General features: G+C 39.1%; 1 protein-coding gene across 2 annotated transcripts; it reads left to right on the top strand.

The window, feature by feature from the left end:
- Positions 1-46: 46 nt before the first annotated feature.
- On the top strand, positions 47-24,691 carry LOC143892794 (S3 self-incompatibility locus-linked pollen protein). Of its 2 annotated transcripts, none has more exons than XM_077397658.1 (14): positions 47-444; positions 1,327-1,389; positions 4,357-4,755; positions 8,415-8,493; positions 8,718-8,779; positions 9,128-9,222; positions 12,710-12,789; positions 14,993-15,076; positions 20,029-20,145; positions 20,254-20,339; positions 20,473-20,579; positions 20,678-20,769; positions 21,031-21,107; positions 23,898-24,691. In XM_077397658.1, exons 1-14 carry the CDS (start codon positions 280-282, stop codon positions 24,369-24,371), a joined length of 1,980 nt encoding a protein of 659 aa, XP_077253773.1. In that variant the 5' UTR covers positions 47-279; the 3' UTR covers positions 24,372-24,691. The 2 variants fall into 2 exon arrangements, with proteins under 2 accessions (XP_077253773.1, XP_077253774.1); XM_077397659.1 differs by having other exon boundaries at positions 323-444; positions 1,285-1,389.
- The last annotated feature ends 366 nt before the right edge of the window (positions 24,692-25,057 follow it).

Genomic DNA, 25,057 nt, shown 5'->3' with positions numbered 1-25,057 from the left:
TTATAATTGGCCCAGACCCCAGACTACAAAACGGCGTGCCCATATCCTTTATTCTGTCATTCTCGCGCTCGCGCAACACGAACCTCTGCCCCCAAAAACGAGCCTCTGAATTTTCTCATCTCCCCCCTTCCGTATCTTTTTCACTTGCGTGGAATGCGAGTAATTCAAATTTCAACGCCCTCCTTCCACAGCTTCTGTTCGCCTTTTTTTTTAGGTCATTAGGGTTACTCTCTCTGCAAGACCTGAAAACCCTAGAAAATCAAAAGTAGGAGCAGAGATATGGATCCCGAGCAGACCTTTCTCCGTGTCCACGCAAGGTTGTCTAGGATGCTGTTGCGTGTGCTCAAGCCCAGAATCCGAACGGCTTTGGAGTATATTCATCTCGTTGTAGCCATCGCCTTGTTCTGTTCTTTGGTCGTCATGCACACTAATTTTGTTCAACAGGTACTAAATCTCCATTATCTTCATCTCTGTGATGTTTTTTATTGTATCCTGTGATTTGATTAGCGTAAAATGATGTGAATTTTACATCTTTTAATGAATATGAAGTTTGTTCGTGTGTAATTTAGGGAATTATGTGTTGTAGATGCAAAATAACGTTGGTGGAGATGGCAAAGTTTGGGTTTCCTTGAATTCAAATCATTGGGAGAAATTAATAAATTACTCTGGATTTACGAATTCGTGATTAATCTCGAGAATCCCTAAGTTCAATTATGTAGGAATTTCACTTGGCGTCCTTAACTTGTTAGGACTTAGGAGTCAGCAGTTTGGTTCAAGATGGTTGTGGCATGGTGAGAGTGGCCATGTGGTCCACTTAGACGTTAAAGGCTATTGTGGTTGGTGTTGCCCTTTTATGGTCATCTAATAGGTTAAGGCAATTCTCCTTATAGCATCAAATGAGTGAATCATGAGGGTTGGCCATGGGATGTTAGTGGATGTTCTTGATGTGATTCTTGATACAAATGATTATTAATTCCTTCCATTATGTTCGTCAGGATAACCGAAATAGTGGTTTTCTTGAGTTATATGGAACATTTTCTCGAGTTATTTGGAACATTATCTAATCTTTAAACTCATTTGTTTCCTTATATTCTGTTCTATTTATCGAAAAGACGAGTACTTACCAGTAGAACTTATCGGGTTCTCTGATACATTACTAGTGTCAGTGTTTTCCTGTTTTTTATTTATTTGTATCATGTTCTCTGCTTATACATCAGATACTTCTATCTGTCAGAATCATCTTAATTGCGTTGAATTTTTGTGTTCCTTTCCTCTTTCTTTCAGAATTTTTTAATAAAGTTATCATGATTGCTTTTTCATGCGAAGCCGGGCTGTTCAAGCGAGTTTTCTGGGATTGAAATAACAGAAGCTGACCTTGTTCAAATCAAGGTACACAATAATTGATATAATTGCCTCTTATCCTCTCCTTGGTCCTCATCTCTCAGTTATTACATTATATCTGTAATTTATTATTTATCAGAAGGGCGGTCTCTTTATTTTGCTAATACTTTATATTCTTCTGATAGATGTAATTGAAATGTGTCTTAAACCTTGTCATGTATTGATTGCTCTACTATGCGCAGCACTATCCATATTTCTTTCTATATTTTTGTCAGCTGTCATCTGTAATTGACTTTCCTACTTTGAAGTTTTACATCCTATCAATTTTAGCATGCATGTTTGGAGCTGCCTCACGGAAACATCACAGATCCACAGAAAAGGAAACACATAAGACTGCAAAATGATGTATCTTTGGCTGGGTACTTATTCATTGTGATCTTGGAGGTTTCCTTTTTTCAATGTGGAGGAATACTGGAATGGTTTTTTTTTCCTTTTTTTTTTCTCTTTCCTTCCATCTTTGATTTCAAAATCCTGACTAGGAGTGCAGTTATTCTGTTGACCAGGGAGTCATGGTTTTATTACTTGGTTGAGTTAAATTTATTAAATATTAAAAGATATTGATGAATAATTGAGTATACAACACATTAAAATGACGACTGATGTAAAGAACAGAATCATCTAGGAAAATCAGGGAAAGTGGAAAGATAGATATGTAAATAGCATATATAAATGCTTGCATTTCTTTATATGTCAATAAACTGCGGTAATAGTCAAGATGCAATGTTAAAGATGGTTGATTTTCTTGTATGTGTGGCTTCCACCTTTGTAAGTGAGTTTACTCTCACATCATTGTCTCTTGTATCTCGATTTCTTTTCTTCTTTGCTTCTTAGTAGAGATGGAAAAAAGATAGCAAGACTGTTATGTGATGGAGCTCATTCCTGTTGGTAGCACACCCGCATACTTGTCCAGTTTAATTTCCCAATTAGTAACAGCCCAAAGAACCAAACCTTATCTCCAACTGCTCCTTCAAACTTATTCTTATAAAAGCAAAGTTTTATATAGTTTCTAATAGTAATATCAGCCAACTCACTAGTGGCTGATATTAGCTTAGCCATTGCTTACTTTATTGCCTTTTATCTATTTTAGTTTTTTGAAATTAGTTTCTTTATTTTTGCATGGACGACCAATTGTAGCTGTTTTCTATTATTCCTATTGCCTAGTGCTAAGGGAGCTGCTTTCAATTATTTATGTTTCCAAGTGTAAAGGGAGCCATTCCTATTTGTACACGTGTAATACAAGGAAAAAAGGGATTTGACATGTTTTGAGTGAATGAGAGTTTTGATGATTGAAGAACTATTATATTCTTCTACGCATTTGTATGGTTTGGATCACTTGGAGACAAAAATTACACAAATCTACATGTTCTTGGCCTTTCTTTCTTCTGTTTTTTTTTTTTTTTAATGGTAACTGATTATATTAAAAGGGAGGACCGAAAAAACCCTCCCGCGCCCCACTGGGCTGAACTTACAAACTGAAAGAAAAGAAAAAGAACGAAACAACAATAAGCAATTAGGGGGGAAGATAATCGAAAAGTTCCAGAGACTGCTTGACCACCCCCGCTTAAGCCAACCTATCAGCGATTTCAATATTTCATTGGCTGATCTCCTCACATGCAGGAAGTCTACCGAGCATCTGGCCGATAAGTCCTTTATTTCGTCAAAAATACGAAGAAATCTCCAAGGAGGAGAGACCGAACCCTTGAGCCACCTTATAACGTTGACAGAGTCTCCTTCCACCATGGTGTTTGCTAACCTCTCGCTTCATAGCATCAAGAATCCTTGATACGCAGCTCTGACTTCGGCTTCGGTAGAATCAGCGACTCCTATAGGCCCAGAAAAAGCCTTCACAACCTCCCCCTCTGAATTCCTTAATACGGCCCCGATCCCTGCTGGACCGGGGTTACCCAAGCTTGATCCGTCAAAATTCAGCTTAGAAAAACCTACAGGAGGTTTGACCCATTGCTGAGAGATTCTAGGAACGGAGACATGGCTGTTGCATACCACTTTCCAACCCGCCCACAAGTCGAAAGCCGAAATAAATTTGAACATCGGCAGCGCCACGGAAATAAATTTCTTTCTTCTGTTGCATTCAAGGTTTAAAATTTCTGGTTCGGTCGCCACAGAAATAGAAATGCTTCAGGTTTGGTTGAAAATTTCGGTGTAAATCTTGTAAAATCATAGAATCTTATGGAAATGTAAGACAGATGGAATAATTTTATGATGAAACTTCGGGAAATGCTAGAATAAGTACAGGTACACACTTACAAACCATGGCATAACTAAGACACTCATCCATAATGGTTTGGTATTATCTAACACCTAGTGAAATGCGTTGTCGCGCATGCCACATTTGACACGCAATTCATATAATTATAATTATGTAATACAATACTAATTTAGTATACCACTAATGCATTTATGATTGTGGTTTCGGTATGCATTTCGATTTCAATATCATTTTGGCGAGGATGGAAATCTAAAAGAGTTCAGTCATTTCGTGTTGGTTTCCATGGAAATTTAAAACTAAGGTTGTTTAAAACTATGGTTGCATGCAAGAGTAGGTTATTGTTGTAACCATTTACTGTGGCCTTAGATCCATTCTATATTCTCATTTGAGAGTGCTTGGGAAGGTGTCAATTCTTGTTCCTCTTTTCTGCCACCGCTAGATAATTAGCTATATGTTAATAACTTTGCATAAGACTTCCAATGTTTCTTTGTATTTTGATTCATGGTAATTCTACACCATTTTTTATTCCATCCATTGGTTTAAAACAATTATTTTTTGGTTGTAGCAGCTCTTAGCTAACATGGGCCTTATGGCATTTGTTTTAATGCAAGATCTATTAATCTATTTTTTAAGGTCTATGGTTTGCTGTACTTCAAGCTTGCAAATTTTTTGTTATGTATGTTTATTTAACTGTGTAGATTACCTTAACTTTTTGTCTATTCGTGTAGATAACCAGTGGTGGGCTGTGGTCTCAGAATGAAGCTGAGACTATTATAACGGAAACTTCTGAACGTGGAAGTTCAACTGGGAGTTTGAAAATTCCAGGAGTGGATGGAGATGGATTGACATTCATGTCTGCCAAATTTTGGTTAAATTGGGTTTCAGGTGCCAGAAGGAGCAAATTGAACAAATCCTCGAAGATTGATAAAGAACTCCTCGAACCTCAATCAGAAAGTAATGGAGCAGAAATTGGTGTTGATACGGAAGCACCATGGATAGGTTTTCCTTTATCTGCTACAGAGTCAATTAAAGCAGTGGTTATTCATTTCTACAGCAAGTGTCTCACACTTTTTTCTTCCTTATGGAGAAACACAACACATTTCTTATCCACTTTCAGCCAATTACGGGTGAGGAGCTTGAATGCAATACTCAATTTTGGTCCTTTAGTTTGATAGAAAGTTTTTATTGCCTTTTATTTCGGTCTTTTTAAAAAAAAAATCTTTCAGGTCAATTGGGGAAATTTGAGGCCTGAAAACTAAGGGTATGTTTGGAAACTCTTTTCAGGAGCGCTTCCGTGCTTTTCTGCTCCGAAAAACAGCTGGAGTGAAAAACTCACATTTGGCAAATCCGACCCACTCTTCAATTCCTGATTTTAGAGTGGAAAAAATAGCGGAATTGGCAAAGCAAAGCGACTGCTTTGTGCAGTTCTATTCTGCGCTATTTGTTCACTCTGGAACTCACAGAATCATAAGTTTTTCCAAACACATCCTAAAAATCTTGTTTTGGTTGTTAATAGCTTTTGTTTTTAATCTTTTGATTTGCATGACTGTTTTATCGTTTTAACTTTTAAGTAGTTTTTTTTTTTTTGAACGGTAGTAGTGACTTTAGTGGTATGGAAGTGCTAAGAGTTTAAATAATTTAAGTTAGATTTATATCATAGTTTCAGTGTAATCCTTAAGTTGTGTTTATTCTATGTTATTCAGATAGCGCCATCGTAGATGGCCTTAGTAGCGTAAGTTGTTGTTACTTGAACTTAAATATATGTAAAGACTAGAGGTCATGGGGTCTGCCTTCAACCACTACAAAATTCTTCTTTTCTCTGTTCTTGCTTCTCTTTCTCTCTCTCATCTTCCTTTCTTCTCTCGCCTCTCTCACCTTCCTTTCTTCTCTCTCCTCTCTCCTCTCTCATCTTCCTTTCTTCTCTCTCCTCTCTCATTTTCCTTTCTTCTTCTTCCATACAAATTGCTTGAGAGTGGATTGTTAAAAGCTTAACATGGTACATAGAAATAGTTGATCTTTGATATGATATAATAGGCATGCATAAATTTGAAACCCCAACTCTCTATCCTTTTGTCTTTAGGGGCCCCTTCTGACATTGGATATGAGGTCTTGGACTAACTCTTCTCTCTCTATCTTGTATTCTCTTCTCTTCCGGTTCTCCTTTCCACTATCGAATTTGAGACCTTAGACTTATTTACTCATCTTTAGGCTCTCCTTTTTGCTTTCAGATATGTGATTTTAGACTTATTGCCCAACTCTGCCATCAGAGTCATTGCATCATTACCAAACAATTTCAATCAATTTCTTTCTCACCTCTACCATCTTTTTCCGCACCATCTATTCAGATCACTAGTGTTTTCTATTCCTTTGTATATGAACGAACCCCATGGGGTGCTCTGTAGTGCTAATTCAAAGAGGATTAATTGAAGCTCTTTTCACAAAGACTGGACAATGGTTCCATGTTTCTTAAGATGCGCAAACTGTTGTCCTTTGGTGTGTTCTGTTGTGTTTTTCATGGTCTGTTAAGTATTGCGCGGACTAATTTCGTTTTGTTTGGCTTGTTGTCCTTTGATATGACTGCCATGGTCTTTCGATAGGCTTGTGACTTTATGTGAATCGCTATTCCGTTTTCTGAAGACTGTGGTGCTTTCCTTTGTTGGCTGTTGTGCCCTATGAGGACTGCTGTCGCTTCTCTTGGGTTGCTGATTCTGTTTGTGGATTGATGCATTGTTGTCAACTATTATGGTGTTGCTAGCCATTACCACTTACTTCCATTAAGTTCAATGGATCTAATTATCTTCGTTGGGCTCAATCAGTAAAGGGTAGCCCCTGGGTGGCAGTGGTAAACTAAATTTTTAAATTGAAGATGGACATGCTATATCGGATAGTAAGTATGGGGATCGACTCAAAGAAAATTATCAGATTATGACTTGACTTTCGAACTGAATAGAACTACATGTTAGTGCCAATTTGATGTTCATGGATATGAGTATACGACTAAGGAGATATCCGGTACCATGCATGAGACATTCTTTTGATGCTAATGTCTCACATGTATAGGAGTTGTTCGAGAATATATTCTTGTTTCAACAAGAAAACAAGAGTGTGGACACTGCAATTCTCTTCGCGGTGGTATGTGGGAGGAGTTGAGCGTATACGGTATATCTACCTCTCACATCTGATCTTGAACTCTTGAAGTGACAACTAGAGGAGTTTAAGGTGGCAAAATTCCTCTTTGGACTTATCCCAAAGAACCATAGTTTTAGAACTCCCCCGCATCATCGTGGACTTCCTTGAGTCGACTCCCTTTTCCCTTTGGCCGCGTTCCGTATTTGCCCTACAGAGTTAATAAAAACTCCTTTGAATCTCCTGAGTTATAACCGCGTCAACCGAGTACTCAGCCGTGTCACCAGAGTACTCGACTGCGTTGTGCTGAGTCGACTAGGATTTTCTTCGACCGCGTTTTGACCTCCATCCCGTTCTGAAACACTGCAAAGGACATTTGTGGGTGAATATTGGCTAGCATAGAGTTTCTATCTTTAAACAATCTTTACGACACCAATGCATTGGGCTATCTTCCACTTCATAACCAAATATTTGTGTGGAGCCAGCCTTGATTTTTTTGATTTGCTGAGATGGTGGCGTGGATGTTAGTTAGAAGAGGGAGGGGGGTCGTGGCGTTGATAGAAGACTTGTAAATTCACTCATTGTGGGAGATTGCTTCTCACCTCTGAAAAGTACTGTTATAGTTTGGGAACCACACTCGTGCGAATCAGGCTTCTTATACTGTTAATGGAGATCCTTCTCATCATGCGCCCTTAGAGACCACATCATGATACTCCGTCTTGTGATTCAGTGGTGTTCTCACGTGAGGATTATGTTATGACAAGCACACTCAATAGTACGCCTATTGTCAATCATCATCCTCTGCTATTTTGACACATGCAAGTAATACATCGCTTCTTGTTTCTCACCAGCTCTCTATTTGGGTCATTGATTCGAGTGCCTCCAACCACATGACAAGTGATTTGTTAGTTTTTATCTCATTTGATGAGTTTCCAGTTACTCTGGCTGATGGATCTCAAGCTTTTGTGACTGGTCAAGACAATGTCTCTATCAAATCTCTTTCACTGTCCTTGATCTTACATGTTCTTACCAAGTTTCCAAATTAAATTATTGCTTACCAGTAAATTTACTAAATCTCTTCATTGTTCCGTAACCTTTTATCCTTGTGTGTTTCAAGATCTAAAGACCAATAAGATGATTGGTGGTGGAATAGAATATGGTGGGCTCCACTATCTAAATCATGGTCTGTTCAGTGCAGCTTTACTACTACAAACTCACCACAACTATGACACCTGCTTCGACTTGCGTCACTTTTTAATCTATAGTTAAGAGTTCCCGATCTTGAGTCTGTAACTCAGTTTTGACTGTAAAGCATGTCAGATAGGTAAACATTAAAGGGTTTCCTTTTGCTATAGAGATGATAAGGGAAGTTAGTTTCTTTTTCAGTTGTTGATTCAGAATTTGGAGACCAACAAGAGTCGAGTCTGTCAGGTCAAATACTTTGTTATTTTTGTGGATGATTTATTATTCATGCATTGCTTGGTTTTATTTAATGAAGGCAAGGGCTTGATTACGTGGGTGATTCTTTTGTTTCGATTCTCTTTCCCTTTTGATTGATTATAAGCATTGATCTTGACATGTAAATAGTTCCAATAAAACTTGAATTTGTCTTGGGAAACATGACGCATTTCTTTTTCGGGTTTTAAAATTTGAACTACAGAGTAGTGCAGGATGGGGTATGCTGGACGTTCGAAAGTGGTCACCTATGTTCCACTTGGAAAGGCTTGGCTCTGTTATAGGTAATTACCATCTTTTCTTTACTGTTTCATTCATGATCATCAAACTGTCATATGCATAGTATCTTTTTAAATTCACAAGGTCTATAAATTATTATTTCCTTTTGGACTAAATGGGTTTTGTAACTTCATCCAAGAGCCGTTTTCCCTACGAAAAAAATGCTAATAAGCCTTGTGTGGTAATATTTCTTTTGGTTTTCGCTAAGCTTTGCTATCTGTTGTGACAGTGCAATGGCTCGATAAACGAAGCAAAGCATTTGAACCAACATACTTATACACTGTTGAGAAGGTAATTTTTTTCTACTCGCTCATGGGAGCTTAGCTTCCCGTTGTTCTCTGGATGTCACCCTTTCTATCACAATGTGGGTTGACCGCACTGTCCCCGGGTTCCCATGTCCAAAAGGCAACTATAGGATGCTTTTGGGTCGGGTCTTATTGTTCAGTCACATTTTTTTGTTATCTTTGTTTTCTTGTGATTATTGCCCACCCCCCACTATTCCCGAACTTTGCAGATGCCCACTACCATTGCCTCCCCTCAAGCAACTTACACATAAATGCACGGGCTTTAACATATATTTCTGCCCATGAGACGAACACTTGTTTCCAAAAGTTCTTCACCAGAGTAATAATTGTGCAGGGTTATTTCTTGCTTTCTGAAGGAGCTAAATCTCGGCATAATGTACGGATTGTTAACATTACCATATCTGCACAACATTCCTGCTTTGGAAACAGGTGAGGTCACCCTCTTTTTGATTAACATAATCTAGTTTAGCATGGGACTTGAGTTGTATGTATACCACCTTTGTGTCAATTACATTAATGTTTCTTTTCATGAGTTTATGAAATTCACACGGATTCGCGACAGTTCATTATTTTGGTCAAAATTTCGATCGAATTGAAAAAATCGCTTTGTGTCGGCCATTTCGACCGAAACAGTCGAAACACAACAAAAATCCTGTCTCAGAGTGCATGTTGATCATCATAAGGTTGATTTTTTTTTCTTCAGAAAAGACAAATCGATAATATTCCCTGAAAGTCTAAAAAACTCAAAAGAAATACTTGTGTGAGGAGAGTGATTTGTTGTCATTGTCTCGCCGTTAGGCACCAGTGTATCGTGAGTAGACCTGGCAAAATCGACCCGTGCCCGCGGGTCGACCAAACCCACCCGCAAATTTGCGGGTATGGGTTGGCATTTGAGTGACCCGTCAAAATTGACCTGCGGGTCACCCAACCCGCCAAAACATGGGTTGGGACCCCTGCGGTTACCCACATTTCGTTTTTTTTTTTTTTTTTTTTTTTGGGGTCTGAGTAGATACCGGCCGCATTTCCTAACTCGCAACAAAGGGCAGCTTTCAATAAAAAAGGGGATTTCTCTCTTTTGGAGGGTACTCCAGGCATTTTGTGTTACTTCATTGAGAAGAAATCCATACGAACCGTGAAATCAAAGAAAAAGAGAAATGGACCGTCTAGATTAAGAGGAAATGCAACCTAGTATGAAAGGGACAATGGTTCTTTTGCAATGGGCGTACTCCAGGCATTTTTCTAAGTCTCTTCTTCTCTTTTTGTTGCTATAATTTCCTTATTCACCCAAAAAAAAAAAAAAAAGAATTCTTTGGCAAAAAATTGCGGGTTACCCATGGGTTGGGTACGAGTCACCTAAGTGCTGACCCGTAGGGATGCGAGTCATTTTTGACCCAACCCGTTTGATCCGCACCAGCATGACCCACGGGTAACCCAACCTAACCCAACCGTTTGCCAGGTTTAATCGCGAGGAGGGCAAGGATTCGTCCTCCCTGCTGCTCCCGCGTGAGGAGGTGCCGCTGCTGCTTGCAATTTCTCTTGTCGTGTGCCACCTGAGAAGCCGAAGATGAGGGATTCGGGGAAAGATGCCGCGGCGGCCGCATGAGAAGGCGAAGAGAAGACGGTTTCAAGGGAAAAGTGAAATGAAATGGGTTCAGGCGAAAGATGAAAATGAAATGGGTTAGCTTAGCTTTCATATGAAAGTTTTTAAACCCCTAGGTCTAAAATGATATACTTCCCTTCCCTCTTCTCTGTCTTCTCTTGAAAAATGACTATACCAAGACCTGACTTAAATGAAGCGGGGCCACATTTTTGGATGATCCAAACCATTTAATTGCCAAGACCTGACTTAAATAGGCCTTGCCCCGAAAATCATTTCCATAGGATGATCCTAATGCTCTGATCTGTAGAGCTTTAAAATGTATGGCACGATATGGAAACTTGTACTGATTGGAGGTTTAGGATCATTATATGGAGATTTTTTTTGGGCATGGCCTATTTGAGTAAGGGCTCAACAAATGAATGGTCTGGATCATCCAATAATGTGGCCCCACTAGATATTTTGGGTGTACTTGCATGTAAGTACAAACAAATCCCCCCCCCCCCCCCCCCCTCTCCACACACACACACACACACACACACAAATAAAAAAGAAGAAGGAAAAGTACAAAAAACTACAAAATATACATCCCATGCCAAGTTCATGTACTAGCCCTCAAAATGTCAAAGGTCTCTCTGAAGATATGTCTAAATGTCTAAGGGGGTAGATTCCTTACGAAGTTATTGAATAGCATTGAGTGAATCTCTTTTGACCCACAACATAGAAACACTAATTAGGGGAATCCGCCTTACTCCATTCTATATTGAATAGCCTTTTGCATTGTCAAAATTACCACTAGGGCCTGTATAGACGAACTTGGGGTTAGATTAAAACCAAACTCTCTGATAAAAGTGAGTATAAAAAAGGCATATTGTAAGGATGTAAACACATTTTATAAATGTAAAGTTTCCATCAACTATCAAATCTCATATATCAAATACCTTACTTTTAAACATATCTTATACATGTAGATTTCTTCTTAACATTGTATCACCCCGTCTTTATGTTGTACATTTTTTTTGGAGTCAATGAATGATGCGGTTTCAAACAGTTGGATAGTTGAAATCATTATAGATGTCATTAGGTGTTCAATGTTGTTAAACCATTATGGATGGTTGTTTTGCTTATGTGATGGTTTTAAGTGTGTGTTTGTGCTTACTCTAGCATTTCTTGAACATTCATCCTAAAATTCTATCATTTGCATTCATTTGCATTCGGTTTTGTGTTTTACATGATTTTCACTGAAATTTTCAACTGAAACAGAAACATTTCCATTTTTGTGGCAACCGAAAATGAAAATGAAACCAAAATTTAAAGCCTTGGTGTTTGACCTTACAATCTGCATTCATAAAGATGTTAAATTTGATTAGCATGAGATATACATTCATAAATTTTTGAATGATGAGCTTTTAATAAATCGGAAACAGAGGGCACCACGACCGTGATGGTTGGGGTCACATCAGAAAAAAACAACAAATCAAAATAAACATGACAACAAAAACAATCAAGGAAGAAGTTGAAAATCTGTAGTTCGGGAAACACCAGAGTGAGCCATACAATCTGCTTCCTTGCTAGCCAATCTCTCATTGGAGACTACATCCTTGGTTCTTGGGAGGCGATTTCAACACCATACGCTTTAGGGAGGAAAAGTCAGGCCCTCCCAAATTTACAACTAACATAAACTCAACTAAGCCTTTGTCCCAAACTAGTTGGGGTCGGCTCGTGAATCCTTTAGAAAATTTTCATAAAGAAGGTGAAAGGATTTACCCGGCTCAAATTGACTAAGTCTAATCTTGACACTAGTTGGGTTCGTCTACATGGATCATTTTCTTCCATTCTCTCCTATCCAAGGTCATGTTCTCTGTTATGTTCTTAGCCCTCAACGTTCTTAGCCTTCAACGACTGCTTTATTATGTCATGCTTTCCTTTTAACGATTGTTTCATGGGATTTTAATTTCCAGTCTTTCTTATGTACTCTCCCAGTTTTTTGGTATGCCTTGAGCTGTCTGGCGTCCACTGATATTTACATTGCATTATCATTCAATTTTCTTAGGCTTCTTTTACAATGCTTTCATATGAACAAAGTACGAGATGAAGAAACAATTATCAATCTGCCTATTTTTTTTAAGTTGAAAATCGTGGATACCATTCAAAAAAAAAAGTTGAAAATCGTGGATATTATCAATTCGCATTACATTTTATTTTCTCAAATCATGCAGTCTCACCCACCCCTTTCTTTATGCCACCATAATTCGTGTCTGCATGCCTTGGAATATTTTTGTGGGGTTTTATATCTGAACTGATAATTATTCCTTCCAGGTGGCAGCAACTTCTCATAAACAGTTTTATTGGCTATGATACAATTCTAATGAATAGCTTACTGAGTTTTCCCGGTCAAGGTAACAACTCTTTCAATAGTTGCAAATCCTATGTTTCCCTGTGAATTCATGCGGTGCATGAGCTGAGCGTTGCAATTTCAGGCCTGATATAATAGTTCTTATTATATGTCTGTTTTGGTTATTGTTGTCTTGACATGTTTGATCCCCTTATCGTCGAACAAAATAAACACTTCCCCAACCCAACCACCCCCTTTCTTTTCTTTATTTGTGGAGGTTCTCATTTTATAAATAAAGAGAAAATAAAGTACATTAGGTCCCATAATGGGCGGTACTTAATGCCCGATCTGTTGGAGAACTTATTAGCCATGATATATCTAGACGGAAAGGGGTTGACAGGGAGGTTTATGAGCCAAGTGACCGAAACCTGGGATCTTGATGCAATGGAGTCTGAGAAGTAACAGGGATTGTTTGACTTGCATTGTCATCATCAGGTGACAACAGGACTGATAGATTTTTCTTGTCAATTTGCTTCAAGAATGTGCGAGATGGTTTTTGCTGGATGATTTCTTCACTTTACCATCCTAAGTCCTAACGACCCAAAACTGAGATCTGTTATGTGGACAGAAATGGAGGACATCTCTCATTGGGGACCTCATCCTTGGTGCTTGGGAGGCAATTTCAACACCATACGCTTTAGGGAGGAAAAGTCAGGCCCTCTCAAATCTACCACTAACATAAACTCAACTCAACTCAACTCAACTCAACTAAGCCTTTGTCCCAAACTAGTTGGGGTCGGCTAATGAATCCTTTAGAAAATTTTCATGAAGAAGGTGAAAGGATCTACCCGGCTCAAATTGACGACATAGAAATGGTAACTCCAACAATTTCTTTGTCCTCAACGCCCCCTATTTCCAGGAATTAGTCACTTCAACGGTCTTCGATGGTTAAACGGGTATCCAAAGTACGAACGAGATGGATGTTTGTCGTCCCAACCATTCTTGTTAGTACATGGAGCATTTTTTCCCATTCTCTCCTATCCAAGGTCATGTTCTCTGTTATGTTCCTAGCCCTCAAGTCTTTCTTCACTGTTTCTACCCAAGTTGTTTTTGGTTTGCCCCTACCTCTTTTTACTACATCAACTTGGCACGAGTCCCAAATTTACAACTAACATAAGAAAGTTTAATGGCCTCATCAACAAGCTAAGGTTAATTGTCATTCCTATGGAAGGTATGAAGTTCTCTTGGGCAAATAATTATTTTTTGAATGGTAATGAATATTGAATAAGAAGGAGAAAGTACAAGACTGATCGAGGAGGTCAGCATAGCTAGAAAAACAGATAAAATGAGAAAGAAAACGACATAAAATACAAGATAGAACAAAACCCCTTACGAGGGAGAAAATAAAAAAGCTCTAACTCCATTCTTGAAACTCCTTCGCTTGCGAATCTATCCGCCTCTGAGTTAGCCGATCTTTTCATATGAAGGAAGGAAATATCCGATCCCCATACCCAATCCAGTATCTCATCGATGTAGTTGAGAATCACCATGAATGTGATCAGCTCCCCTTTCACCATCCTCTTACATTAAGGGAGTCCCCTTCCACAATCACCTTTGCCATGTCGGAAGGCTCAATACACTGAATGCCTTGAAGAATCGCCCTGATTTCCTCTTCATTTGAGTCAACAATCCCTAGAGGACCCAAAAGGCCCATTTTGTATCTCTTGAACAAATAATTTACCATGGCTTGTCATGGCTCCTCTGAATTGGTTACTTTTTACTACAGATCATTTTCTTGTGATCGTAACTAGTGCCCTGAGTCATACCAGAGTCTACTTATCTGCTTAAAAATTGGGTCTATTTGGATGAGTTGTACTGACATGGACATTTTTTTATACTTTGTTATATATGGTCCATCTAGCTTGGAATATCATATTTATTTTGTTGTCTTTCCATAAATAGATGAGGTGCAAGGTGCATTTATTGGATTATCTAGTTTGCTAGTTTTGAATACGGTCATCAAGGATTAACCTTTGGAAGTTTGTTTATCTTTATAAGCACACCATGCTAAACTCTTATCGAAGTTAACTTACCATTTGCCTGTTGGTATCAATTGTTTTTTATTTTGTCAAAGTTTATGACAGTAGTCCATTTACATATTTTATTGCTACAAAGATAATCAGGTGATTAGATTTGATGTAGTATAAGTTTATGCAAAGTTCATGTTATCTTCATGTTCACAAGTATGGTCTTGGGACTTTATGCAGGTTATCTTTATAACTTCCAAACAAAGGAGTTTTATGATCTTAGTTATGCCCATGAACCAACAAAAGGTTCTCCAAGATATGAAGGTTTGTCTAATGAAACCTTTTCAAATCAAGCCTTTTCCTCAAAAGAAATGATTTATTCACATGTTATGAATGTTCTGGTTATGAATTGTCAACATAGTTGGACACATTTGAATGTTGAGTACATATTTTCTTGCCTTGCTACCTATATGGTGAGGTTGCTTAGCATATTGAATGGTATATTTGTGACGCCTTACAAAAATTCTCTAAATATTGATGCTACCAATAATTTATACTATGAGGAACATGCGATTGCTGTAAGATTGCTGAAGTTGCCTACAGACTGTTCTTTCCTTAAATTTTGCATGGTAAGCACCCCAAGGGTCTAGCACAAAGTTTTTTTTTTTTATGACATAGGGTATCTAGCACAAAGTTCTTACAGGAATATGGGTAGTTTGGGGACTAGTGCATGGGCTATTTTTAGAATGGGATGGTTGTGTCTATCAGGAGAATATTTTAAATAAGTTCCATCAAGTAAATTTCTATCTGGATGTTCCTGACAAGGAAATTTCATGGGTATCAGTGGGGAGTTCATTTTACCAGGAATATATTGGCAGAGTTAGGTTTTTGAGAAAATTTAATATTAATCCTAGGATACCAGGAAATTTCATGGGTATCAGTGGGGAGTTCGTTTTACCAGGAATATATTGGCAGAGTTAGGTTTTTGAGAAAATTTAATATTAATCCTAGGATACCGATATCAAGACATGGGCATGTCAGGATCATCCCAAACAGCCCTCCTAATATTGCCATGTATATCATGAGAGGGGTATATTTTCCTTTTTTTCAAGGAAATAAAAGAAAAAATATTCTTATTCATGCATTGTTGGGTAGGTGGCTTATTAGGCAGGGCTGTCAATGAGCTTCCTGCCACACACGTCTTCCTAGCAGCTTTTTTATCCTATATGCAATATAAACCAACTATTACTTTTCTATCAGATGGCCTATGTTTTAATTTTCTTTGAGATGCAGCTTTAATTTTGAATCTGGGAAATAGCAAGTTCCACTTCGTGTGTTTTAAGGTCGCATCAAATCACCATTACTTTATTTTGATTGGAGATTATACATTTTTAGAAGTTATATTACACAAGAAATCATTTTCTGCTAATCGCTGATTTTAATTGCATCTTATTTTATAATGATGTTTTTACTATTTCATAATACTTAATTGCTATTGACCATGGTTTTAAATCTCTCCTGACACACCGAAATTTTGGATGTCAGTCCAGACCAACACAGAAAGTACCAATTTCGGTGCCGGTCCAGATTTTGGTAGAAATTAGGAAAAATACAAAATTTTTCCTAAATTTTTTTTTTTCCAAAATTTCAGCCGAAATTACCTGAAATTTTGGCATATGACGATTTTTTTTCACCGAATTTTGGCCAAAATTTCGGTTCAGCCACAGCCGAAACCGAAACCAAAATTTCAAATCTTTGGTATTGAGTATTGACAACCGCTTCAATTCATTGCAACAAATTTATGGTAAATTGAATAACTTGTTGAAATTTGTTGCTATGGTTTATCTCATGGTATGGGATACTTGTACCCTATTCCCTTTTTGGAATGACGAGTCGTATTTCTGCTTCCTTAATGTCATTATCAATATCTGTATTTGCAGTATCATAGGAGACTACCCCAACTGTTTAGAAGATATAAAGCGCATAACAGTAGTTTAAAAAATTGGTGAATGTGCACTTGGCCAAATCGACACAATTTTTGGCCTTGTAGAGGCGCAATTTTTTTGGGAATGATACAGAGAATTCATTGAAGAGAATAGAAAGAAAAGAATGAAAGGATTGCTGAACAACTAACATGTTTCTTTAAACTCCATATCTGGCCCAAGGTGGTACCCGAAGAGCTGTCTTCAAAATTAAGCCTGATTGCGAGGGTCAGCTGCGGAATCTATTTCAAAAACTCTCCTTTGAAGGCCAACTGTGGATGAGTTCCTTCCATTACATTTCTGCTTGTAGAAACCTATTACAATCGTAGTAACAACACTTGGGATGCGCACACACACACACAAAGAAAAAAGAAAAAAAGAAAAGAACTGTATATAAAAGAATGAGCAAATTGAACTCACGAGTGAGTAAGTATCCAATTTCATGAGCTTCCTCCCTTCCTCTTTCCATCTATTCAAAACAGTTGAAGAATTGAGACTAACGTTTTCCACAGATATGATCTGATAGTGAGTTCCCTCTCAGGACCGGATGGCAGTCATATTCTATGTGGTCCAACAGTTATGAACCTACGGCATCAAACAGAAAATCAAATCATGCCGATCTTGGTTAAGTTGAAGAATGTCTTGGAGAGGGGTTGGGGAGAGGAAGTTGCTGTAGAGGGCAGGATTCAGAGTGAAAATTTGGGGCTTTTAGGGAAGGGAAGCAGGGTTTTAGGTTTGTGGTTCTTGATAGAGCTTCATCAAGCTCGAAATCCCTCGTTGGATTGAATCATTGTGGTAGTTTTTGACGACGTCTTTTTTCCCATCTGAATCCATTGTACCATTCAGGTCAAGTGATTCCGGAATCGGTTCGGGTAGAGGCCGACAACATGACCGGTGTTTCTTTTCAATTTGATAGGAGCTCTCATACCCGAGTGAAAATTTGGGGCTTTTAGGGAAGGGAAGCAGGGTTTTAGTTTGTGGTTCTTGACAGAGCTTCATCAAGCTCGAAATCCCTCGTTGGATTGAATCATTGTGGTAGTTTTTGACTACTTCTTTTTTCCCATCTGAATCCGTTGTACCATTCAGGTCAAGTGATTCCGGAATCAGTTCGGGTAGAGGCTGACAACATGACCGGTGTTTCTTTTCAATTTGATAGGAGCTCTCATACCCACATCATGACTAGTTATTTATAATTAAGGCGTGGGGTGTTGTCATAAAAAAATGAGGTGCTGATGGCAGCTCCTTATTCAAATTGGTAGTAAGATCTTTGTAAATTTGTTATGGATCTAGATTTCCATGTCCTGAGTTAGAATCCGTAGTTGTTTCTGATGCTCATATGGAATCCTTTTGTTTTGGTATTCTAAGAGGTTGAGGCTTAGAGGATCCCTTGCTTTACTCACTATAGTCAATGGCAAATCTTTTTACTTAGTTAACATAATTGGATACCATGCATAACTTAAGACTGGTAACATTCTACATATGTGTGCTTGTCAATATGGTGCAAGAGGGTATATGCCTTCATCCTCAACAAGATCCTCTCACATTTGGCCTCTTAGCCTACATATGTTGTTTTTTTTTTTTTGGGAAATGATATAAGCACAGCCATGTTTTGATAATTGCACTAACCCATCTTCAACCTGTCTTATTGTCCTCGTTAAGAGATACCCAAATAATGGGAACTACCAGTAGCATAATCCTGGGAATACGCCACATATTGAATATTGATGTCCCTTCAATTATGAACTATCATTGAGCTCATATATTCATGTGATTGTTGGTTGCAGAATCTCTCCTCAAAATAAGATTGATTGCCTAATGAATTCATACCATCCATCTACTTTAAAAGGGCAAATCTTGGGCAACTCTTCTCTGGCCAGAAATGAGCCGCTTTCCAAAAGTATAGCCTTGACTAAAAGCAGTCACCAACATAATCCTTACTGTGTGTGTACAATTTGCTCTCTTTTACTAGGGGTCCAAATATTGGAAAATTCGAGTAGCATACTTTACGGGAGAGGCCATGTGTTAAGTAGTGAAGTCAGCACATTGAGCTCTTAGACTGATGTGTTTCTTCTTAATAATGAAATCTTACCTTATCATAGGGATGTAGCTTCCTAACAAAATTGGTAATCCATTTACCTGAAATGGATTACCTTTGGTCATTCTTTTACACTTGACAATCCTTGATAGAAGCCGTAGATGATTTCAATAATTATTCTCAAAGTGACTTCTTAGGGGAAATCAGAAGCAGAAAAATGGAATCCCTTTGCAAAGACTGCCCGAAGAGGAATATTTTTTGGAGAGAACGGGGGACCTTTTGGACAGAACAGAAGGATCATGTGGAAACTTGTACCTTTTGCAATACAATGACCATTATAATTGGAATGGAACAATAGAATATTCTAGAGTAAAAGCAAGTCCATTTGTAAGATCATCGTGGACATAAATGGCATTCTCACTTGGTCAAAGGACAAAATCCTCGCCCCCCTCGCCACGCCCACCCCCAATGTTATAAATGTGAACTTTGACGGCTGCTCAAATAGTAAACCTGGTCTCATCGGCATTGGAGGAATCTTTAGCGACCACGGAGGTAGGACCCTCAAATGCTTTTATGGTCCTTGTGGCATAGTTGACTCTAATGAGGCGGAGGCTAGAGCACTTGTCACCAGTCTTAGCATTTTTAAGGGGTCTTTCACTGGTAGTTGCATTGTCAAAGGGGATTCAAAGTGGTTTTAGCATGGGCAGGAGTTACAGTGGGCCCCTTGAAGATGACACACGTTATCATGGAAATTACCTATCTTTGCAGAGTAATTAACCCACAATTCCAACATAGATGGAGGTCTGCTAATTCAGATGTGGATGCATTGGCAAAACAAGGCGCCAACCATAGCGAACTTTTATAGGGCTGATTTTCTGCTGTTTTTTTTGTCATGCTTTTGCTTCATTGAGCAAATTGCTCTCCCTTGTGGACATGTCATCCCGCTGTACTTTTGTAGTCTTGTTCTTTCTTTTCAATGGAATTATCTTTTTCAAAAAAGAAAAAAGAAAAAGAAAAGCCTACTAAAGAAGACCCGTACCATATTTAGCTTACTGCCTAGGCATGGAATATCCAAGTATTTTAATCAATATGCAATGGAATTTAGTGAATTTCTTATGCATTTTTCATGAATGGAATTTTTTCCGCATGCATGGGTTTTTATTTATGCAGAGAGGACATTTTTACTTTCCTCATACAATATCTACTCAAATGAGTATTTTACTATTTTGGCTGATTTAATCTATCTTTTGTCCACGCAGACTACCTGGTGACCAAGTGTGGTGTGCTTATTATGTCACTCTTTGTTTTCTTCACAACAACAATGTCAGTTTCATTTACTCTGAGAGAAACACAGTCTCGTATGCTTAAATTCACAGGTCCACATATTTGATTTTGTTTTACCTCCTGAGGATTTTCTACCATTAGTCAGCAAACTTTGCTTGTTTTAGATAAGCACATCCATTTTTTTTATTGAAACATTGCAGTGCAGCTCGAACACCATGCTCGATATCGGCTTCCCACGTTCCAGTTGATCTTTGTGCATGTAATTGAATCTCTCGTCTTTGTACCGGTAAGTGCATTTTTCTATTCATTAACAGATTTAATAGTAAGAACATTGAATGTGAGGCAATTCAAAGCAATAGAATATGATATTTCCATGGATATTATGTGAAATAACGTCTCTATTCAATTTTGGTGTACAGATTATGATCGGGATCTTATTTTTTCTTTTTGAGTTTTACAAAGATCAGCTGCTTGCTTTCATGGTCTTAGTTCTTGTCTGGTTGTGTGAACTATTTACGCTGATTAGGTTCTGTCTCTCTCATTCTGTTTTTTTTTAATGGTCTCTCTCTCTCTCTATTATACTGAATGTTTTCTCATATAATTGTGGTTTCCAATGACATGCAGTGTCCGGACGCCCGTTTCGATACAGTTTTTTCCTCGCTTCTTCCTGCTCTATTTCTTGGTGTTTCACATTTACTTCTTTTCGTATGCTTACGGTATTCATTCTCTCTATGGCCAATTGCTTTGTGTCCTCAGATTTTTGCTATATTTTCCTTTTAGTCAGTTCTTTCTTTCTGAAATAAACTTTGGGCATTTGAGGCACCAAAATGGTTGGCTTCATATTCTCTCCATATTTATGAAATTTCAAGCTTTACTAGTCTCCTTTGACCATTGACATTACTAGTAGCATGTCTTTTCTATTGCAGGTCATCTAATACATCTTTCTAGATCTTACTTTGATTCCCTTTCTTACCCAGGTTTTTCATATTTGGCCTTCGCTACAACAGCATCGTTCATGTATCACTTGATCCTATATTTTTGGAACCGATTCGAGGTAATTACTACCAATACTTACAATTTTACCTATATCCAATATGAAGTATTGGCAGCTGCATAAACTCGACAGTGGTTTTTAGTTTTGTACCATGTTACACGGATTCTTCTAAATGAGCGGAATACCTGTGTCGGACACGTGTCGGATTCCAATACTCCTAGATTCTATGTGACACTGCTAGATCTCGTTTATTGGTTTTGTTTTCTTAATAATACTACAACTTTACAATTATCATTTGTTTTGACTTTCATCCATCCTAATAAGTTTTTAGGGATTTGCTAGCGCCCATCGCAGAAGGCATTTCATGGATGGCCTGTTGTTGCATCTGAGAACAGCCATCTCATGAATGAAGACAAAATCTGCTGAAAAGTGAGTCCATGTGGTATCATTCCCACAGGTTGATCCCAACCCTCCGATCTGAATGTTAGAGTGTTTTTTTTTTTTGAAAATTGACAAATATATTCATACTAGCAAAATTTACAATGGGGGACCAGTAGTCCCACCAGATTTACATAGTATGAATTGCCCAGGAGCATTCTCCTTGGCCCAAAAGAAAAGCCCATTACCCCTCCCATTACCATTACCATTACCATTACCCAATTGCCTCAATTGTAACGAATCCAACAAAAAGTGCCATATTGTGGGGCCCACCAAGTCAAGATCGTGACCTGCCACGTCACACAGACTTCTCTACCACATTCCGAATTCGATTTTCAAAAATCCTGCTCGAAGTCCCAGAGCTATTGTGCGCCCCTAACCGTGCACGATAGCCGACCACCCAACAACACTGTCGGATCTCCGGCGGCCTCCATCTCGTACCACCCGCCAAAACCCGGTGGGTCATCCTCCCCGCCGATGACCACCCCCTTCTCCACAATCATCACCTTCAACCCCTTCTACGTCTCCTCCACAAAAGTCAACTCTGCCGGGGGAATCTTAGCCACCACCATCGTCATCAAGCTACAGCTGGCCTTCCACGGCTCCAGGTCCAGCACCCCACGGCCTTTCACGGTCTCCGATAAGCTCCACGGTTTTCCTCGGCTCCAGATCCAGCTTCACGGCCTTCATGGCTTCATATCCGGCCTCCTCGACTCTCAATCCAGCCTCCATGGCCTTAGATCCCGCCTCCACACCGCCCTTAGATCTAGCCACCATGGAAGAACCATGCTCCAGATCTGGCCTCCACGGTACCCGATTCGGCCTCCTCTGGCCATCACACCCGTCCTCAGGCCGCCACCACCTACGATCTTGATTCCGAAGACCACAGCCTCCTATGATCAAACCCAGCAACCCCATTCCTAAGTCCGTCGATCCACAGCCTCCCAGATCCCCCATGGCCTCCAGATCCGATAATCCACGGCCTCGCACCGCTGGCCTTCCACAGCTCCAGGTCCATCACTCCACGGCCTTCGGCAACCTCCACGGTTTTCCTCGGCTCTAGATCCAGCTTCATGGCCTCCATGGCTTCAGATCCGGCCTCCACGGCTCCCTATCCAGCCTCCACGGCCCCAGATCCTGCATCCACAGCCCTAGATCTAGCCACCACGGAAGAGCCATGCTCCAGATCTGGCCTCCATGGCTCATCTTTTGCCAATAATGGGAGAGATGAGAAATAAAGGGCGAGACTAAAAAAAACAGCAATGGGGAGAGACAAGACTCAAGAGGGCGAGAGAGAGAGAGAGAGAGAGAGAGAGAGAGAGAGAGAGAGAGAGAGAGACTGCCTCCTTCCCTAGGCGGAAGCCCTAGGGAGGGAGCTTTTTTTTTTTCATTACCCTTAATAGTGTTTATCCCAGATTAATAGAGTAGATAATGAGACCAGCACAAATAACCAAAACCATGCTTGTTTGTACACCCTTTGCAAGAACCAAAGCCATGCCTGTTTGTAGACCGGTACTGTTTGTGAGCTTTCAAGAGATGGTTCTTGGCGGGGACGTTCGGAGGGCTGGCGGGGATGTTCGGAGGGCGGGAAAGTATCCCCAGTGTTCGGATCTATCTTGGTGGTGCAGGATGCCCTCTTGAATGTTTGACATTTTTATTGTAGAGAAGGAGAGCTGCGGTGAAAAACCGATGCTAAGTTTTTACCATTTCACCTCTTATTTAGGGTTTTGCTAACGTGTTTTTACTCACGTTTTAATGTCTAAGCTGATGTCTTGCTACTTTTTTGCTTCGGACAACCACTCTGTATTTATAAAGGGAAATGTTATCAGGACTACTGTATTTTGATGAGGGCACTCCTCACTTTATTAAAAGTATGGTAAGGCCCGCAACATAGGATGATCCAAACCGTCCATTATATGGGCCACAGCCTAAATAGGTTGTGCCCCAAAAATTATTTCCATAGGTTAGGATATTTATATATTTTATATACTATCCTTTTTCTTATCCATCCATTCATCGTGCGTGGCCAATTCGTTTCCTTACATCTTCTCTTCCATCTCATGAATGAAGACAAAATCTGCTGAAAGTGAGCCCATGTGGCTGCTCTCAGATGCAACAACAGGCCATCCATGAAATGCCTTCTGCAATGGATGCTAGCAAATCCTGAGTTTTTATATAGAAATAAAACAATATATTTACTTAATCTATTACAAATTTCAATATAGTACTTGTTATAATCATATTATTATGTAAAAACTTAAAAATTAAAAAAATGGTTAAAATTAGTTTGGCGAATCCACAATTCCTTCTTTTTGAGTTTAGGCGATACCCGTACTTATGGAACATATAGTTCTGGTAAAGAAATTAATCATTGAATGCTGTCTCATCTCTTCTCTTTTGAGCTCATGTAAGGTACCAGCACTAGAGAGATTCATGCGAAGTCGATCTCAGTTGCAGCAGCCGCAGCAGCCAGGCATTCATATCACCTCGTCCATCCTCACCTCCGCTCTGAACATTGCGAGGGTAAACCCAGTTCCAGCTGACAATGAGCTCAGACCTGGATCTGGACCTGGGCCAAGACATGGACTTGATCAAGCTAGGCTAGGAAATGCCGAAGGTGTGGAAATCACTGGGGCCCAGGAACTGCCAGCGACCCACAATCCAGATACGGTTGGCAGTCCCCTCCAATTCCCGCCATCTGATTCGCAACAAACAGATATTCCTCCCAACTCCACTGCTCTTAACCCATTAGGTTCTATGCTTCTGGGGATTTTAGGAGACTCTCGTGACAACCGATACATGCGAGACGCAACCCAAGTATATGCAGAATCTCCCCAGCAAGAAAACCGCCCAGTGACGCAGAATTCTTGGTGGAGGAGAACCTGAGATTCAGAAGGTGTACATTCTGGTTCACAATCCAAATCTCTGAACATCTCGATCTATGATCAACGACAAAAAACCCACGGTACCAGCAGAAGCAAAAGAAGATTGAAGTGGTCCAGGGACATGTTCAAGCAATCTTGTTAAGCTTAACAGCTTCCAGTTACTGTTAAGTCAGGCGTTCATATGCAATATGATGTATGGTGTCCCTAATAAACATTTTATTTTCGCATCAGTAATAAATCCAGGTTAAAATGTTCTCTAAAAATCTTCTTGTAGTTGTAATATTCTTCCTGGAGATCTGTTAACGACACATTCTAGCTGAACATCTACTTGAACCTTGTGTATGACTCCCTTCGTTACCCAAAACTCAATGCCAAAGGAAATCAATTTGTCCTCGGGTATTGGATTCCGGGACTTAGGACATAACCGGTGAATGACAGTGAGGAGTTCCATTGTTAAAACAAGGAAATTTAGACATCATTCTCATGTTATTTATTTCTATGATTTTTATTAAATTAATCCTATGTATTAAATTAATCTTGACAAAGATGAAGTATGATACAAATCATCATTTTCAAGTGAAAATATATAAAAAAAGGTTATAGGAGGCTAATATAATATCTTAAGGTTATTATTAATACTTTACTATATATTATTTCAGCATTCTCATCTATTTATTGAATAAATTA

The sequence above is a fragment of the Tasmannia lanceolata genome, unplaced genomic scaffold (genome assembly GCF_043159265.1).
Source record: "Tasmannia lanceolata isolate RefF3 unplaced genomic scaffold, GAP_Taslan_0.1 ptg000015l, whole genome shotgun sequence".
NCBI classification, from domain to species: domain Eukaryota; kingdom Viridiplantae; phylum Streptophyta; class Magnoliopsida; order Canellales; family Winteraceae; genus Tasmannia; species Tasmannia lanceolata.
Note: the sequence above shows the minus strand (reverse complement) of the source record. Positions and strands in the feature narration are given on the sequence as shown.

Excerpts from the sequence above, each read along its gene's own strand:
- LOC143892794 (XM_077397658.1), top strand. The coding sequence starts at position 280 with ATGGATCCCGAGCAGACCTTTCTCCGTGTCCACGCAAGGTTGTCTAGG. Across the intron at positions 4,756-8,414 it reads CCACTTTCAGCCAATTACGG|AGTAGTGCAGGATGGGGTAT; the intron begins GTGAGGAGCTTG and ends TTTGAACTACAG. Across the intron at positions 15,077-20,028 it reads AGGTTCTCCAAGATATGAAG|ACTACCTGGTGACCAAGTGT; the intron begins GTTTGTCTAATG and ends TTGTCCACGCAG.